Consider the following 19,267-nt stretch of genomic DNA (forward strand, 5'->3'; position numbering starts at 1 on the left):
GAGGAAAGCCAGAAACTGGAGCTGGGTTTCCCAGTTCCCAGCACTGCAGTGGCTGGGGAAGCCAGGCCCAGGGAAGCCAGGGCAAGAGGGGCCCACGTCGGGGAGATGCACCCCCAGCCGCAGCCCCCGCGCGGAGCCGGTGGCATCACCCCTTGAGCCAGGTTTCCATGGGGTCCCGGCCAGCGGGGTGCGGGGGGTGCCCGGGCTGGGGCAGCAGGCGCTGGTGGCGGGGGGCTGCGAGCGAGGGGCTCGCCCCTGCTGGGGACATCCCGTGGGAGGGTGTCCGTTGCTTTCCGATGGAGAATGGCGCCGCCGTGCCGGTGTTTGGCATTTTACCCTTTCCAGGTGTAACGAGGGGGAGCCCGGAACGGAGGCACGCGGGGCATCTCTGGCATGAGGCGCGCCCCCCCCCACACATACGCCGCCTACCCCCCCGCCGGGGATCGGGACCCACCGGCCTCGGAGCCGCGGGGGAGATGACAGCCCGGCTGCGGACCGGGGCCGCAGCGACGGCGGGGCACACACCCGCCTTTCCCAAGCCCCGCTCCGCAGCGCGCGGCAGCCGCCGCCGGGCTCGCTGCCGCTGCCAGCCCGCTCCCACCCGGCGCCGAGAGTGCCCGGCGCGGCGGCTCCGCACCGCACCGCACCGCACCCGCCGCGACGGGGCCGCACGGCGCGGGGTCTGCGGGCACCGGCCGCGGGGCAGCGCGCGGGCGGCGCGGGGCAGTGGCGGCGGCGGGCGGGGCGGGCCGGCTCCGCCCCCGAGCGCCGATTGGCGGCGGGCGGTGACGCGGCGGGCGGGGCGGGGCGGCCCGGCGGCGCGGCGCGGGGCCATGCGGCAGCCCGGGGCGGCGGCGGCGGCAGCGGCGGCAGCGGCGGCGGCGCCGCCTTCCTGCCCGCGGCGCGGCGGCCGGAGCGCCCCGCGCAGCCATGGGCGATGGGTGGCTGCCGCCAGACTGCGGCCCCCAGAACCGCTCCGTCGCCGGCGGCGGGGTGACCGCCGCGCCGCCCGGGAGCCGGCAGCTGCCCGCCGAGCTGCTGTCGCAGCAGTGGGCTGTGGGCATGAGCCTGCTGATGGCCCTGGTGGTGCTGCTCATCGTGGCCGGTAACGTGCTGGTGATCGCGGCCATCGGGCGCACGCAGCGGCTGCAGACCCTCACCAACCTCTTCATCACCTCGCTGGCCTGCGCCGACCTGGTGATGGGGCTGCTGGTGGTGCCCTTTGGGGCCACACTGGTGGTGCGGGGCACCTGGCTCTGGGGGTCGTTCCTCTGTGAGTGCTGGACCTCCCTGGACGTGCTCTGCGTGACGGCCAGCATCGAGACCTTGTGCGTCATTGCCATCGACCGCTACCTGGCCATCACCTCGCCTTTCCGCTACCAGAGCCTCATGACCAAGGGTCGGGCCAAGGGCATCATCTGCACCGTCTGGGCCATCTCGGCCCTGGTCTCCTTCTTGCCCATCATGATGCACTGGTGGCGGGACGAGGACCCCCAAGCGCTGGAGTGCTACCAGGACCCGGGCTGCTGCGACTTCGTCACCAACAGGGCTTACGCCATTGCCTCGTCCATCATTTCGTTCTACATCCCCCTTCTCATCATGATCTTTGTGTACCTCCGGGTGTACAGAGAAGCCAAGGAGCAGATCAGGAAGATCGATAGGTGCGAGGGCCGGTTCTACAGCAGCCACGAGCAGCCGCAGGCACCCCCTCACCCTCACCCCCACCACCACCCCATCCTTGGCAACGGCCGCGCCAGCAAGCGGAAGACCTCCCGCATCATGGCCATGAAGGAGCAGAAAGCCCTCAAGACTTTGGGCATCATCATGGGGGTGTTCACCCTCTGCTGGCTCCCTTTCTTCCTGGTCAACATCGTCAACGTCTTCAACAGGGACCTGGTGCCGGACTGGCTCTTTGTCTTCTTCAACTGGCTGGGCTACGCCAACTCCGCTTTCAACCCCATCATCTACTGCCGCAGCCCCGACTTCCGCAAGGCCTTCAAGAGGCTTCTCTGCTGCCCGCGGAGAGCCGGCCGGCGGCTGCACGCCAGCGGCGGGGACCTGGCCCGCCTGCCGGGGGGCTTCGTCAGCACCGTGGGCTCCCCCGAGCGCAGCCTGGCCGGGACCTGGTCCGACTGCAACGGGGGCGCGCAGGGCGGCAGCGAGTCCAGCCTGGAGGAGAGAAATAGCAAAACGTCCGATTCCGAGTCCAAGGTATAGGGGGGGCCGGGGGGACCGCGTCAGAGCCGGGGCAGGGGGAGAGGCCGAGCAAAGCTGATCCCTGCCGGCGCAGGGGGACAGCGGGTGTTTCCGTAGGAACAGGAGCAGGTGTGTGACATACCTCAACCGAACCACCGCCAACGGGCACCCGCCGCCCGGGGAGCCGAGCGCACCGACGGCGCGGCCCGGGGCGGAGTGCGGGGGGCCGGGGGGCTGCGGCCGCAGTGCCCAGCGCTCGGGGGGCTTGTCCCCGGGCGCCCGGCGGCCCCCGCCGGTAGCCGCGGAGGAGGAGGCGGAGTAGCGCAGGTGTATGTCGGGAGGGGGAACCACCACCCGCCCGCGATCCCCGCTGCGCCGGCGGAGCGGTGCGCTACTGCGCTTATCGCCTGCGGCCAGGCAATAGCCGCCGGGCTGAGAAACTACCTCAAACTGTGCATATTGTACAGGGGAATACACGGACCATGTTTATATTAAACAGCCTACTTACATACCACTGATAGTGTTTTATGGGGGGGGGGGGGGGGCGAGGAGCCTTCTGCAGCTTGTTCATTGTAATTACAGATGAACGGGGGGCGGGGGGGAACATCCCAGCAACAACAAAAATTAACTGCACATTTGTTTTTAAATGGCAACGAAGCCATTTTTTGCACAGTGTTAAGAGTTGCAAAGTTATTTGAAGATGTTACTTGCACACACGTACACACACGCGAATTAAAAGTGAAATGGAGGTTTGAGTAACACCGACCCTGAACCCCGTTTTCTGTTTTTGCCTGATCTGTTATCGTTTTATTGAGAGAGTGACTTTTTAAAAATATTATTTTATGAAGGTACTGTAAATGTATCCATATTATAAATTAACATATCTTAAGATACTTTATTATTTTTATTTGCCAATGCCCACGTGAATCTGCTGTTGTTTTAGCACTTGTGTGTCATTTCCATTTTCCTCTGTGTGTGTGTGTGTTTTATAACATATTTGTACTCTGGTGCAATTTACTACTGTGTAAGTAATTGGTCTATGTGCAATAAATACCATTGCAGCACAAGCAAGCGTGTCTCTATAGGTTTTGAAACAATACTTACCTATAATGGGAAGAACAGCATTTGTTTTTCTCCCAAGATGGCTCAGGCTACCAATACAACTCTATCTAATGGCTTTTCCTGACACAGTATTGTAAAAAACGCATTTGAAACCCAATAAGGTTGTGTTCCTGTTGCACAGAGGTCTGCTGACTTCCCTTAAAATTAATGGCTAAAATACAAGGTGTTTCCACTCTGATAATGAATACACTCATTTTCTCTTAACTATTCCTTTCTGGAATAGATTCCTTTTTTGTTGTTGTTGTTGTTAGGAGTACGTGGCTGGGAGTCAGGAGACCAGAATATTTAAGATTACAGAGGACATTTAATTTGAAAGCTAAAAATGGTCTCGAGTAGAAAGAATCTCTGTGTGCGGTACGCGCCACCCCACAAGTAAGTCCACCTTGTGCCGACAGTGGGCCTGATCCTGCCCGAGCGAGGCGGGTGGTGTGTGCTCGTCAGGACTGGGTCCCAGTACTGAGCGTGGAGGTTGGGGGGGAACCTAGCCCCAAAAGTAGCCGGAGGAGGCTCGTGCCCTGTAAGGGGAGATAGGTGTCACAGGAGTCCAGGCTTTGGTTCCCTCTTACTGTTAAAAAAGGAATTAACCTCTGAAGGAATGGCTGGGGCACAACAGGAGCAGGATTGGACTCTGGGACAGACTTAAAACACCGCCAAAACCCCTTCTGTGTCCCTGGGTGAAATAAAGCTATCTAGTTTGTAGATCGTAAAGCTAATGGTCATGAGCAGTGTGGCTTCAGTGTGCTGCCAACGGTCACGTATTCCTTGGGGGCCAGATTATCATAGCTGAATGTTATGTCGTGGACTGATCCAAGTAAGAAGGTACTGTGAGCCGAAGGGCTGCAGATTTGCATCCCTGGTCCAAAAGATTGTCTTCCTTTATTGCTTTATGAAGGTACACTGTATCCTTGTGGTTTCATAAAGTTTTTCATTACTGCAATGAATACATGGCAGATAGAGCAACAACAAGGCAGTGCAGAATGAAAGTGAAGCCATTTTTAGCTTTATTAAACTCAGAAGTATAGCTAAATTAGAAATCGGGTCCCAGGAAGAGCGCTTCCCAAAGCCAGTTCTTTAGGGTGGTGGCCAATGGTTTGTTTTGGAAACCATGTGTTCATTTTTTTTTGTTTTAAAAATTAAGGAGTTTGTCCTTTGCAATTTATAATGATGTATTTTCGGGATGGGGGGAGGGGGAAGTTACGCTTTTTATGCAAAGACAAAATAAAGGGACCAGGGGAGTAAATACTTTTCCATTGGTGTTACTGGGGTTTGATGTGAGCTGCAGTTAATGGTGTCTCCCTTGATAATAGTGAGATGGGCTCCTTAAAATGCCAGGGTGGCATCAGATCAGGTGTGAATCGAAGTAGGCTCTGCCACCAGATGATTTATTTTATTAAAACTCTGGGTTTGTCTGTGATTCTAGCAAAGACAACAGGACCAAAAGGGTGCATGGGATGGCGATGTCTGATGGCAGCAAGTGCAGCAAGATGTTGGCTGCGCGTTGGATTGGGATGGGGTGGGGAGGCAGCACTGTCCTCCTCCTGTGCATTGCGGATCCCAGCGAACCAGGGCAGGACTGAGTCCCTGCTTGCTAGGTAGAGCAGGGCAGGATCTGGCCCCAGCACCCAGCTGGGAGCTGAAGTGGCTGTTGAGCTCTCTCTCGTCCTCAGCAGAGTGCTAGATCCTGTGGAAGCACAGTGCCTACTGCACAGGATGGGACAGCCTCATGGACTTGGCTCTTCTTCTCTCAAGTCAGTTCACATGCTTAATTTTAAGCATCTGAATGCTCATGTCCTTAGACTTTAAATGGTGATTAAAGTTTTGGCTCAACAGGGTTCAACTTAGGTGGGAAACCTATGGCCATACTCATTCCGCTTGTCCTGCTGAATAGCTGTGCTGGGTCATGCTTCCCCTGGATGAGTGTAAAGGCATTGAGAAGTTGAAAAGTAGGATGTGTTTTGCCCATTGACCTCAGTAGTAGGGCCAGGTGTGAGCAAAGTGGTCAGGAGTTGTCTGCCGATGAGTTTTGGCCCATCGAGGACCTTCTGGTAGAGTCTGGAGGCTGGCGCATTGAGTCCCTTCATAGACTGCTAAAATAATCCACCTGGTAGTGTGGGTGCGGGTGCCGGTCCATCTTGCACAGTGTAAAAAAGACGGTGGCACAGTAACAGTGCAGGCAGAGCAGGACATATGGCACGCACGTGTGCGAGGAAGGGGAGGCTGCTGGCGAGCAGTCTGCCATGGATCACGCTCAGAACAGGCTGTTCTTCACAGAGAAGTAAGATACTCTGAAAAGTGTTACGGGGCAGCTGAAATACTCCGGAGGCAATGAGTCAAACACTCACGATGAATATTTTTTTCTGACAAAAACCAGACATGGATTAACAATTGGAGCTGCAAGTCAGAAAGTATAGGTGGTAGGCATGTGGCTGCACACGTACGTGGGCAAGAAAGTAACAGCAAAGAGCTGCAGGCCTGGAGGAAAGGGAGACACAGGTAAAACAGAAATCCAGTCGGAGAAAACATCCTTTGTGTGCCAGGATGAAAATTATTTGGCAAGGGCGCCTGAGACTTCCACATGCAAGACGCCTGATTTCTCAAAGGCGCCGGCCACACTCTAGGCAGTGTTTGCTCAGCACTTCTGAAAAGAAGGCTGCATCTCTCCACGTGCTTAAATGAAAATATATCAGGTGGAAAGCCAGGCTTCAGTTTTCTGTGTGTTCAGGACAGTTAGGGATGTTTCAGACACGGCGGCGGGCTGTTGTGCCCGCAGAAGGATCTCCCCGCCAGGGAGAGCTGCACAAAAGCGTGCTGCAAATTCGCTGTGTTTTGCGACCAAGACCCTTGGCATCAACTCGCTGTAGCTGCGAGCAGTAACTGATGAACAAATGAAACTATGTGCCAAAAAATGTAGCTTAGAATTGGGATCTGAACTGTGCCTGTGGTGCGCGCAGCATTTGGCAGCATCAGCCGGGTGTTTTGTGATACAACATGCACCGGTTCTTCTGCGAACACTGCTCTCCCCTTCTGGGTATGCACGTTTTTTCAAGTATAAGGACAACTTCTTTAGCAGCTTTTTTTTTTTTTTTTTTTTTCCCTAAACCCTATCTGAAGTTGAGGTTTTATTAATAACTTTTAAGTGGCTATTTTGCAAACCTTCCTTGTGCTGCACGCTTTCCTAATTTATTGTAATTTCCCGTCCAGTGGAGTGCACTTACTTCCTTTATGTAATATATCAGCTGCAGGGCTGGAAATCGTGCAGCTATGAACTGAAAGAGCAGACTTTCTTGAGGCCAAATGCGGTCAGGCATCATTGCCACTGGGAGCAGAATTTGACCTGATAATCTAATCTTATGCGAGAGACTATCTCCAGGAAAGTATTGTTACCAGCCATAAATGACCTCTACTAATGAAGCTGGAGCAATTAGTCCTATTCAAAGCCGTCAACAAAATGTTAACTGCTAAATAACAGTTAATGTTGGATAGCTCAAATAATGAGTGTTTTGTTTGCTGGTGTGTGTTAGGTGATGTGTTGGGAAATAATTATCCTTTGACTAGCAGCCAGCTTTGTACTAATCAGAAAGGAGAAGTCATGTTCTGTTTGAAGGATTATACCTAAAAATAGTTCTGTTACCGCCACATCAACGAGTGAAATGAAGCAAATTCATAGAGACGTACACACCTTCTTAACATTTTGCTTTTCATCCTAAAAACTCATTGTTCGGCTGGAACTTTTCTGTTTGATCATGTCAAAAGCACTAACATGATCTCCCTGAATAGCATTAAGCACACTCCCCCAAAGAGCATTACCCAATGCACCACTGGCCCGCTTTCAGAACCTGCCAAATCCCTGAACGTCCCAGGAGGAAGTAAGGAGTCTTTCTCTTTATATAAACGGTCACATATAATGTAAGATCAACAATATTTGTGATAATTGTCTCGCAGAAGAAATCAATACGCTTTGCCTTTGAGGTGTTTGTACGCCAGCCCACCCGTGAGGAGCAGACGTGGTAACAGCAGGCGAGCTATTCGCGCCGTTCGGTAACTTCAGGTTGCCAAGCACTGCTTGTAAAAGTGACCGAGATGGGAAAAGGATAAAAAAGGTGACACTGGTGTGCAAACTCAGGATGACATTGCGAACAGCAAAACTGGGGCATCTTTGGCCACACCATGGGTGTTGCCTTTTACCAGTGAAGCCTAATTGGTTTGGATAGGAATGCAGCAGGTAAATGCACTATAGAAACCCAGGTTGAGAAGTGTGAGAAGTAAGTCACTTGCCATACATGACTGTGCCACCAAGGGACAGGCAGCTGAAACATGCCCAAAACATCCCTAAAAATTTTTCTTATTTTTGGGTAACAGCAGCAGACTGAAGCACACCTGAGCAGCTTCTAAGCTGATGTAAAGCCGCACAGCTACCTGGCCATCCATAGCTCCCAGGACACATGCCTTCTCCTTAGTATCTTCTCCCCCTCTCCAAGGGGCTTCAGCTTATGCTGAGAGATCTGTTGGAGCCCTCACCCAGCCTGGAGCTGTTGTTCTCTTGCGTGGTGCCAAACAGGAGGTGCCCGTGGCACCCAGGGGTGGCAGTGCCGCGGGGGGATGCGCGGGTGCTGCAGGGTGCGCCCGTGCTGCCTCGGCTGTGCTGGGCGTGCTGGTGCAAGCTGCCAGCCGCACCGCTCCCCTGAGTCATCGTTCCACCCTGCAAACACCAGCAACAGAATCAGTCCCACCGTGCTGGAAGTGGAAGAGTGTTTGGCTTTGTTAGGTAAACTGGTGATCAGCTTCCTGGTTGTGAAAACTGGTGGCTTGGTACACGTGTGCTTCACAAACTAACATTCTGTCTTCCCACCCTCTTGGCTCCTGGGTTTTTCATGGCGGTGTTTGCTTGCTCAGCCTTAGCACCCAGCAGCATGAATATTTTGGGTGTGCCCTGGCAGCAGTTTGCATGCAGACATGAATGGTATCAGATGCCGGGCAGCATTTCAGTTTGGTTGTACCCATTCCTTCTAGGATTGTTGCTTAGGGTTATTAATACAGCTGTACTGAAGTGCAAAAAGTACCAAACAAATAGAATGTGAGTCCTGACCTCCAGGTACACAACCTGAAGGAGAAAACAGAAGTTTACCCAGACTGTTGCCACTGCCATGGTTAGCAGAGCATCTCAGATGTAGCAGTGTGCTGTTCCCTTCTGATCCTGTGTAATGCACCGAATCCGGTTGTCCTTAATGAGATGAAATGAGTATTTTCTACTAGTTCAGTGCTCCAGCCATTAGCCACTATTGCACACCTTTAGGCAGTGATGAGTGATTTACCTTTGCATGCCTGGCCCAGCATCTCTCTTAAATCCATGATATTTAGATTTCTTCCTACCAAAATTATTTTGATAATCAGTCTTAAGCTCACTGGCACAATGCTTTGAAGGGCAGATTTAAGTGTATACGCCAAAGAGACAATCAGAGCCATTAAAAAGCTCAAAATCTCAGCAGCTGCTAGATGTATAAATGTTTCAGCTACCAACAACTAGGTAGCTACCGACAACATTTTGCAGGGCCAGGAGGGTGCTGAAGCCCCCTCAGATGCTATCAGCTGCCCTTCATCAAAGCAGGGCTGCAGAGTAATACCCTGCCCCTGTAAGGCAAAATGGCAGGGACAGCGCAGTAGTTCATGACAAAAGATTTGCCAGGTGGTAAAATTTTAACACTGCTTTGTGGCCAAAATGTAGAGAGTGCTTGGTAAGAAGGAACTGCAACAAGCCCCTGACAGGATTTTCTAGTGGGGAAGGGGGAATGACATTCAGGATTAAAGTTTCCACATACAGATGGAGAGCCCCTTGTTGACTGGTCCAGCAAGAGTTACAGATCCCGCTGGCACCCTGTGCAAGCCATGGTGGTGGGCAGGTGGGCGCAGCCACCCCCGGGGGCAGCCCACCGTGCCCCCAGCCGCCCTTCCTCTGCTCCCATTTGGGTATATAACGTGCCCCCTTCTCACCTGCCTGAGCATTGGAGGGGACCCCAGGGGTGTCCTGTGACACAGAGGTGTGTGCCAGTCTGTGTCCCCCCCGGGGGCTCGCCAACGCAGAGCACATGTGCTGCCGAGGGAGGAGAGCTTCCTTTTGGGCTGGAGCAGGCGAATGGGGAGATGTCCCCCAAAGCTCCCATTGTTTAGCAGGTCGCCCACTCGCAGAGCCCACCTTCAGCAAGGGATGGCTTGTTTGCCTGCTCTTCCCCTAGATACTCACTTGGGAGCCGTCACATAAAAATCTCGGCTAGTGTGGGATGCGGGATGCGTTCCTGGGCAGGCAGCGACCCTTGCTGCGGTACGGGGTGAAGGCAAGGGGGAGGCAGGAGGGGCAGGGGGGGGAACCTGTTGCTCACATGCTCCCACGATGGAAGCATATCGCTGGTACCCTGGCAGGTTGCCGTCACCAGACGAGGACAGCCACGACACCAGTGCACCCAGGCTGCGCCTGAAATCCCGGATCTGACACAGGAGCATCCGATCTGCGTGCAAATCAGCCTGTGTCAAACGCTCGAGCTTTGGGGAGTTTTTACATAATATTCTGCACAAGGCAGCTGCTGCTGCAGTAATTATTGGTAACAACAGGTATTGTAACAGTGATCTAAACCACCTTAAGAGCATCCGTGGGAGAGATTTTGCTCCTGTTTCAGTGCCAGCTAGCTGGCAACAGGGTGAATGTGTCTGCAGTTTTCAGTATCAGCCCATCCAGGCTGGTGCTGGTGTTCGCATCCTCCCCCCCAGCCCTCAACCCCCCCCCATCGCGTGTCCTGCTGCCCAGACTGGCTCTCCTGCCTGTGCAGCTGCGTGGGCAGCGCGCCCCTCAGGCTGGAAACCAGCACTTTCAGAAAAGGTTTGTTTCAGCTGATCCATGCGGGTTGCAATGAACACAGGTAATGGCACGAGGGGCATGGAAGCATGCAGAGTGATGGGGCTGAAGTCATCTGTTCTGGTAGCCGACCTGACGTGGATCCCTTGCTGTGATCACACGCCTCGCATCCAGCAGTGATGCTGCAGAATCTGAGACCCAGAGCAGCACCCTCTGACCTGTCCTTTTGCCTGACCTGTGTTGGAAAAGCAGAACTCACCACCCAAACCTTCCCTCCCTTCTGGGGCCACTCTGACTATTATATTCAGGAGCTTAATGACTAAGCCGTTAAGCTTCTCATTGCATGTGAAAAGTGAAAATAAATCTAATTTTGTACAAATATTTGTGTGATAGAAGAGAAACATCACTGAAGTCTGATTATCTGCTGTGTAGCCAGACCACAGTGAAACGCACAGGACAGACTCAACTTTTTGCGGAGATAGGGTCCAGGGGAGCTGAAAGAGCAACTCGGGTACCAGGTGATGGCACTAAGCTGTCCCCAGCTGCAAGAGGGTGACATGGCAAGGAGCCAAGGGCAGTGGAAGAATGCTTCCCCAGGAAAGGCATCTCTGTTTGCCCAAAGTTTTTGTGTGGATCCCAACACTGACGGGCACCACCGAGCTTTTAGTGACCTGTGAGTAATCCCCATCCTGTGTGTCTTCTGGTGGATGATGTTTAGCTGCTTTTATTCCTGCGCACTTCACTTATGCGGGAGCAAGGAATGTGGTGATAAAAAAACTGGAATGATTTCAGTGCTGGATAGTTTCCATTAATATATTTCTCATTATATAACGCTGCCATCACTACAAAAATCTGCTAAAGTGCTTTTTAGGAAGGTGGAACATTTCTACGTAGCCATAATTAGGGAAGTGGTGGTGTGGAGCAGGCTGGGCTTTGATCAGATATTTTTTAATTGCACGGGATGTGCTTGCACTGTTGCATGGTATGGATTTCTTTGCCTTTACATTTCAAGGCACCTCATAAATTAAACGGTTGATGTTGTCAAATGCATGCCATTAGCACTCTGGGCAGATAATCCCTTCGGTGGCCTCATCGAAGCCTATCACAGGGCCCGTCTCCAGATAACTGCCTGGAAGAAGAACAATGGTGCTCCGAGCCCCCAGGGACCTCTGCTCTTCAGTTCTGCACTTCAGAAGAGAAAAATTATCATTATCTTCGTGGCTCGAGCTCCCTTTGAAATGCGGTTATTTTTTACTCATACACTCCAAGTATTTTTTACATGATTATCAGTGGGAAATTTGAAACCTCCTTTGAAAAGAGGAAGATTTCCTGCATCCCTACTACTAAAGAAAATGGATGGATCAAGTAGTAAACTTCAATGACTTACTTGGCATTAAATAAGAAAGAGAATAATGAATTGGATTTTGTGTGCCTGTTTTTCCTCTGCAGGGAACAGTCAGGCTAATGGATTTTCATTGCCTTCTGCTTCTGTTCACCAGTCTAGGTGAATTCAAAACACTGCTGCACGTGTGTGCTCTTTCCATGCTCACTTGTCGCAACTTCAAGTATTTGGAGTTTAGCAAACATATTGGTTACCACCATCAGTGCCACCCCAACTGGTGAGGAAAACGTGCAGGTTAACCCCCTGTATCCAACGATGACTTGTGTCCTGCTGCGTGGACATCTGTGTTTTATGCTAGGTAGCGGCAAGTACGCAATTCCTTACTTAGAGTGGACACTGGTTTCCTACTATTATGAGCTCTGGCTTCGATGTCCTTCAAGAGAGACATCATTTCCCCACTGGGTTCACCAAAAACTGGTTGGGTCTCTAAACCCCTCCTTAGTTTACAGGCTTTGCCGAGCGTGCCGTAGGGCTTTTTATTGGGGAAGGAAGGGAGGTGGTGTAGGAGGAAGCTATTACAAAGCTATATAACGTAAACAGCTTTCTCATGTAAACTCCAAGCTTGGCAAGGAAGAGGTTAAAGCTAGGGGGTAGCTGGGGGGTACTTATTAGGGCAAAGATATAAATAGAAAGTCGGGAAGCCTAGGGAGGGGCATGGGGGAAGGGGAAACCATCAGTTGACCCTGGATGGGGTGGACTCCAGCAGCTTGGTGAGAGCCCCCGGCTGCTCTGCCCTCAGGTTTGGACCTGGGTCTTCCCTAAGGCATCACCCCGCAGAGGGGGGATGCTCAGACAGAAACCCTGCATAACTGACCGGGAGTCGTGTTTGTTCAAAGCTGAACTTGAAAGGTGTTTGGGTCACTTGAAAACTTTCTGCAGAGCCAGAAACTGCTGCTGCTCCTGCCTGCCCTTTCCTGCCCCAAACCTTCGCTGGGTCCACCAGCGCCTGCCCAGAGCCAGGGAGCTGCTCCCTGCCCGCTCGGATGGCTGGAGCAGGATTTCCGTTTTCCTACCAGCCTTGGTGCCTCAGGCTTTCTAGTCTGTTTTCTGTCCAAATGGGAAACGCATAATGAGAAACTTTAAACAACTTATGGTACAAGGAAACTCGCTGGAGTAAAGTACAACATTATAATTTATTTCCAAGGAAATGATGCACTCTCCAAAAGCACTCCACTCAAGCGCTCCAGTTTAAAGTTGCAGGATAACCGCTGGCCATCTTTGGTGCTGTCTGCAGCCCTCATCTGGGTCTGCATGTGGTGCACGAGGAGGGCAGAAGGCTGCCAGGATCATCTTTGCTGCTGTCTGGTCTTGCCACCAGCAGCTGTTCATCACCAGGTTATTGCAGATCTTTGCATGCAATGAGATGCTCGATGTGGGTATAACTGCTGGTGAAGAGGCGCCAGGGAATGTTACATAAACTCCGTGCCAACGGATACGTTAAGATATACACAAATGCTAGCAAGGGCGTTTCCTTAACAGTGTTTTAAACCACCCATAGCAGCTATGTGGACCAAGCTGACCAAGTGCTGAGCATGACCAAGCAAAGGACCACCTCCCCTATCCCCCAGGCTGTGAGTAAGGTGAGTACCTGGGCACAGCCAAATGCCTGAGGCTCAAGGAGGGTCTGGCTGTTCGAGCTGCACTGACGGTGGGTTTGCTTGCATGGGTAGGTCTGGACAGTCTGGTGCTGGTGATGGAAAACCCAGGAGCCACCCAAGCCCTGGAGGAATTCTCTTGTTCTATTTCCAGCCCTGCTTTTTAAGATGAAAATGGCTTCAGATCAGATGCATTTCTGAAGCTTATCTGTGTGAATATTTGACTGCTTATCCAAACAGAACAAAAACCTTCAAACCTTCCGAGGTCCATCCATCAAGAGCTTTATCTCCCCGTGTCACCGTTCGGCTCCCGGCTGCTCCCGCTCAAAGCCTCCCACCACCCAGGGCTCGGCTCTGCCCACCAGCTTCCCCTCTCCCCTCTCCGGACAGCTTCGCAGCATTACCCACAGCCACCTCCTTGGCTCCCTGCCACTTCAGCGATAGCTTCTGCATTGCATGCAGGAGTGGCAGGCCGGGGCTGCTGCTGCATGGTCTACAGCCAGCCAGCATCCTGATGGGCTGCGTTTGTGCTGCTGGATCGCAGCCCATCGTCTCCATCCCCCACATAGGTGGCCATCTGGGCTATGGCCACAGCCATGACCAGAGCAGAGCACACTGACTCTGCTTGGTCCCAAGAAAGGAAAACATTTGTCTTTTTTTATGGGTTATTAATGAAGCCCAGATAAAGGAATGCAGTCTCCTTTATCTGAGGTTCAAAGACTAAAATACCCAAGAAGAATATTTCTGAGCCCCTCCCTGGTAAAAAGGAGGGTTTGTAAGAGGTCCCCTCAACCCCAGCTGTTGGGTAGGGGAGGAGGGGGTGTCAGCCCTTGTCACCTGACAGCCACTGGTCCCCTCTGGCAGAGGCATTCTCACCACTGCTGTCGGGCTGCCAGAGAACTCAGCATCCCTAAAAACCCAGGTGGCCTTTCCCCCTTGGTAGCTGAGCACGGCACCTGAGCCACTGGGAAGCAGCGGGATCATGGCAAGCACACAGGAGGGGCACCAGCATCATCAGCCCTGCGGACATTCTTGGCCAGATAAAACAGCTACATAGTTTACTCTTACGCCCAGTTTATACTGTGCATTATTCAGCCTTGTCAGAACAGCCTTTGCAGTGCGTTGTACTTGATATCGGGACCACAGGACATTTCTTGCTTTGAAGCTGAGCTGGCACAAGGAGTCGTCTGCAGTCCTGCTGTCCTGTCAAAGCCGTGGCCAAAAACAACAGGGTGAAGACTTTGGAAAGAGCCACCCATCCACAGCATAACTGAGTTAAAAATGGGGGCCTGGCTGGCTCAGGGCTTGAGAACAGCTGTTAAGCAGGTCGGAGGTTGAAATCCTGTGTGCAACGGCAGGGATCAGAGGGCTCTGCTGCTTGGTACTGCCTGGTCTCCACCCGGATCTAGACAAGCTTCAGCATCGGGGTGGCCTTCTCCAGCGGGGACCGTTTTCCTATTGTCCTTTTCACAGGAGACTCTGACCTGTGAGCTGTCATTGCTCTCCTCCCTGTGGTTTTTCTTCTCTTTTGATAGTCAGAAGGGTAAAAGTAATTCCCATCTCATATATAACAATTAATTTGACTCAATAGCAAGAGGTTAAATGTACTTTTTGTACTGTGTTGTATGGTAAACTCTTTATAAATATCATATCACTTCTGGGTCATCTTCAGGGTTTAAAATAAAGCTTTAATTTAAACATCGTTTTCCAGTGTTGACAGATATGATAAATACACTTTAGTTCCAATAAAACCTCATTTCGACAATGTTTTGCAAAAATCATTACAAGCTAAGGATTATTCCCCTGATTTTTCTGCTTTGTTTGTCTCCATATTCCAGTGTTTAGTTTAATGTTACATTCCATCATTGAAAAAAACATCTGTGACCGCAGTAATTCATTCACCAAGGCCTCTGCTTAGGGGATGGGAGGATGCTTTTGAGAATGATGGAGAGGCTTATGTCATGGGGGCCTCGGTGCTGTTGCAGCACCTCTCTGCTCCATTAAGAGACACTGTGCCTTCCTTGCGGCTCTATGGGGGACTAAAAGTTGCCACGGCTGGGAGATGCCCTGCTTTGAAGGGGCTTAGGAGACCTGAGCTGTTGCTGGCACAGTGGGAACGCAGGTGCTTGGTCCCAGCTGGAGCTCCCCGGCCCGTGACAGCACTGCTGCTGGGTGATGGCAACAGGGCGTTAGCATTGCTTCAGGGAATCACACCTTTGGGAAATGGTGGAGGACCAGAGGGGCCTGTTTCCAGGCTCCAGTGGCACATGAGGCTTCTTTTACACTCAGACTCCCCCTCTTAAATCATTCCCCCAGGGTGTGAAGGTGGTGGTCGCCTTCTCCCTTCCAGAGCATCCCTTCTCTCTTCCAAAGGCTCCTTTTCAGGCTTCCAGATCAGTGGCAGAACGAGCCCTCAGGGCACTGCTGCAAAGCCCATTGGCAACTTCATGGCAATTGACCTAGCCTTGGTACCCCAGGTGTTCACAAAATCAAGCCAAGAGGGCACAGTGGGACAGATTTCACATCTGGAAGGTGAGGTTAAAGAGAAGTCCTCCATCTACAGGAGGGTTGCATTCATGTTGCCTGAGCTAACCATCCAGCTGAGTCCCTCCAAAATTCCTCCGGACTTTCTCTGGTTTTCCTACTTTCCCATGTAAACAGAGGAAGACCTCTTTTTCTGCAATCAAACATTTTAATTCTGCAGTAAAACAGCTGTTACATCAGCTGCCATTGCATGGTGGATGCAGATGCAGCACAACAGAGCTCTTACATGTTGTAAGGTGAGTGGGTCCGATCCTGTGCTTGAACCGCAAAGGTACAAGGAGTGATGAGTAGGAAAACCAACTTGGTTTAAAGTGCTTTAGAGCTGCTGTCGTCTGTCTTCTGAGCTCTGCAGTTTACAGCCCATATTTCTCACACCGCCTCTCCGTTAGAGAGTCAAACAAGAGATGATGCTATTTGGAGAGCAAGCCTGTGTGCTGGAGACATGCAAACACTGACACTTCTGTCCACATGGACTGGTCTCCATCTGCAAGGAGCTTTCAGCTGCCATGCTGAAAATACCTGGGGAAAGGGCATGCAGAAGGGGAGAGAGGGGGGTTCTTCTGGTGGGTTGCCATGTCACTCGGGCCGCTTTCATGGTGATACCTAGAGGATGTCATCCTGCACGGCTAGCTATGGTAATCCTTTCAGTGGGAACAGGTGCTGGAGTATAATCCTGCTGTTTTTCTTGGTTATGGTTCTCTTCAGTCACTAAGACTGAGCAAACAGGATTATCATCAGGAGGTGAAGTTACCGGTGCTGTGTGTCGTGGCTCCATGGACATTTTTTTCCAAGGCAGATGCCAGCTTTGCTGAGCAGCCCATCCCAGTGAGGGCAATGGGTGAGCTGCTGGCTGGCCAGCTCCTGCAGCCCTGCCTCAGATCCGTGCTGCGTTCCCCAGGATGAGGGCTGGATCCCAGATGCAAAGCCCATCCTCTCTACAGCTCTCCTGGAAACATGCCTCCCCAGGCACCCCAGCTGCAGGTGGGATGGAGACTGCCAGCCGTGCAGCAGCCAGCGGCATCGCCCCAAAGCCTGGGCCGGTCCAAGGCACTGGGGGAGGACAAGGGGTGGCTGCTCTGGCTGGGCTGCCAGATCTACTCTGCAGGGAAGGCTTGAGGCACTGCAGACCACCACCCCCCAAACCCCACCCCCACTCCTACCCCCTGGGGGCTTATGGTGAACACTCCGGTGAAACTTCAGAGCAAGTCTGCCCCTGTGTAAGCTCATACCTCCAGCAGACCTTGATGTATCATCAGGTTTTGGTTTAAATCCCCAGAGTTCTGCACTCATCTATTCCCTCTCAGTCCTCCTCCACCGCTTTTAGAGACCAACCTTCACGCTGGAGACACTCCTTACTATGCACAGGCAGTGCCTCTCTGTTCCTATTTTACCACCTTTTGCTTCTGCTGATAACAAACCCTGACACCCCAGCAGTGCCCCACAAGTCCCTTCTCCACCGGTGAAGGAGGACATGCCAGGTTTGTGGCACCAGCCTTTACTCAGTCTCAGTGCACAGACATCTGCTCCCCTTTCCTGGTTTGCTTCAGGTCTTAGCTGGCACCACATTTCAGTAAAAGCAAAGCAATCAAGCTTGGCTTCATGGTTTTGTGGCAGCCTTTGCTCAAAGCTGTTTTTATAAATAACAAACTGCAAAACAAGCATATGTGTACAGAGCTGAATACCAAGCTGCAGGAATGGGAACTAGAGATGTGCAACTCAGGAAGAGTTGTTAAAGCTCCAGCTTGTAGCCGTGCTGATAAGGCAGTTTCCAAGAAGTTGCCCAGCCCTTAAATTCTAGAAACTCTCTCTTCCCAGGTCAACAACCTTTCATGGACTGATTCCTAGTGTCACCCTATGAGAAAACATGGTCCAGGCAGGACCTTCTGCAAATGATGCAAGAGAGAGGAGAACCTGTGTCGCTAAGATGGGCTCCAGAAACTTTCTGGCATAGAACACCAAAACAAACAGTGAAAAGCACATTTGGTAATTCTGGTAGTTTAGAAAAGCACAAGAAAATGTGCTTCAACTTCATTCTTCTTTGGCGAGGTCTTCTCCTTGTCTGAGAGGTGATGGAGGCAGTGTTAGGTGCCCTGCTGCAGCACTGCCAGGCTTGGGCACCCTCGAAGGTACTGCCTCTCCCTGGGGAGTGCTCGATCAGCCCCGGCAGCAGGGCTCGGCACCCAGGCTGCTCCAACACCAGCTGCCCCACAGCTCCACTCCCTGCTTTCAACCAGCCTTCGCTTCAGACATGAACAGAGGCTCTCCGGAGAGAAGGTTTTCCATAGCATCCCGCAGCTCCGTTAGCCATAAGGTTCAATGTGGCCATAGAGAGCACCAGCACAGGGCTGATCAGACTCAGGAGTTTGGCTCCCTCATTTCATGGGGACTTTTCAAAATACCTTATGCAGGTGTGGGAGTTGACACAACAGAGCATGCACCACGTTAAAGTCCATCCAGCTTGTGTATAAACACCCCTAGTCCCTTTTTAAAACTCTTAGGAGCTGTTTCATAAACATGAACTATTTTGCTCGATTTCCCAGCGGTGTGGTGTCTCCATAGCAGGGCTGGAGGCGAAGGAGCTGCCCATGCGGACGGGGGCTGCAGCCGTCCCGGGTCCCTGCCTGAGCGGGCAGCAGAGCCAGGCAGAGCCTACCACCTGCTGGGCCTTCCTCAGGGACTCCGTGCTCCCCACCTCTCCCCAGTGCCGTTTGCTGATGGCACCGACCGCTTTCCGGGCAGCCATGGAAATGCCGTGTGCTGAGCATCGTGACACGAACACCACTCGCTAGCTCTTCATCAATAACAGCTGCTGAGACGTGAGTAAGCCACGCGAACGGTGAGGATGCTCAATGAGTAGCTTGGTGGGCTGACCTGTTTGCTGCCTGTTTGGGGTCTGAGGTGTGTTTTGCAGTGTCTGGGCATGCTCTCTTCCTTGCTGGCCCTATGGAACAGGGGCACCTTTCTGAGCTGAGACAAATTGACAGAATTTTGCTGAATTGAGGAACCTCACATTTCCCCATCAAAACTTAGTCCTACCAAAAAAATTAAATAATTAGTCTTCCAACAGTCCTGAAGAAGGGGCAATAAAATTCATGCATACTGGATGGGCACACATCTGAATTTGTGTGGGATCCCACAGTTCTATGGGGGGTCTTGAGGGTCTCCATGGGAGCCACCCTTGCATGCTCAGGAGTCTTAATGGGAAGTGATGCTAGAGCACGACTCCAGCTCTGCTGTGCCATCGTGCACCATTGTGCAGGCAGCACTCCCAAGTCGGGTCCACCGGGCTCCTGCTTTTGTGAGGGTGCAGGACCTGGCCTCTGTAATCCAGGCAACCCAGGGTAATGTTCATCCCGCTCAAGGAGCTCAGCCAAATGAGTCCTGGAGCTCAGCCTGACTCCTAAAGCTTTGAGATTAAGGGACTTGGCACCTGCTTTGGAGGGGCAGACTTTGGGGACCGTGCAGGGCTGAACACTCACTGCTGCCAGGTTGTCCAGAGGGGCTCATGGTGCTGCAGCATGGGAATTTCTGGGGCAGAGACTCTGGTTTTGCACCAAGCACACT

The 19,267-nt window shown here is 52.4% G+C and overlaps 1 protein-coding gene and 1 long non-coding RNA gene across 2 annotated transcripts; one reads left to right on the forward strand and one right to left on the reverse strand.

Annotated features, from left to right (window-relative positions):
* Positions 1-816: 816 nt before the first annotated feature.
* On the forward strand, positions 817-12,561 carry ADRB1 (adrenoceptor beta 1). The gene is made up of 2 exons (XM_055790538.1): positions 817-2,211; positions 11,612-12,561. Exons 1-2 carry the CDS (start codon positions 931-933, stop codon positions 11,783-11,785), a joined length of 1,455 nt encoding a protein of 484 aa, XP_055646513.1. The 5' UTR covers positions 817-930; the 3' UTR covers positions 11,786-12,561.
* Positions 12,562-12,678: 117 nt separating this feature from the next.
* Positions 12,679-17,401, reverse strand: LOC106112622 (uncharacterized). Its single transcript, XR_001227029.3, has 3 exons — positions 16,933-17,401; positions 13,153-13,315; positions 12,679-12,949 (listed from the first exon to the last, which is right to left on the reverse strand). It is a non-coding gene; the product is annotated as an uncharacterized LOC106112622 (long non-coding RNA).
* Between the last annotated feature and the right edge of the window lie 1,866 nt (positions 17,402-19,267).

This window comes from Falco peregrinus, chromosome 1 (genome assembly GCF_023634155.1).
Source record: "Falco peregrinus isolate bFalPer1 chromosome 1, bFalPer1.pri, whole genome shotgun sequence".
Taxonomy (NCBI): domain Eukaryota; kingdom Metazoa; phylum Chordata; class Aves; order Falconiformes; family Falconidae; genus Falco; species Falco peregrinus.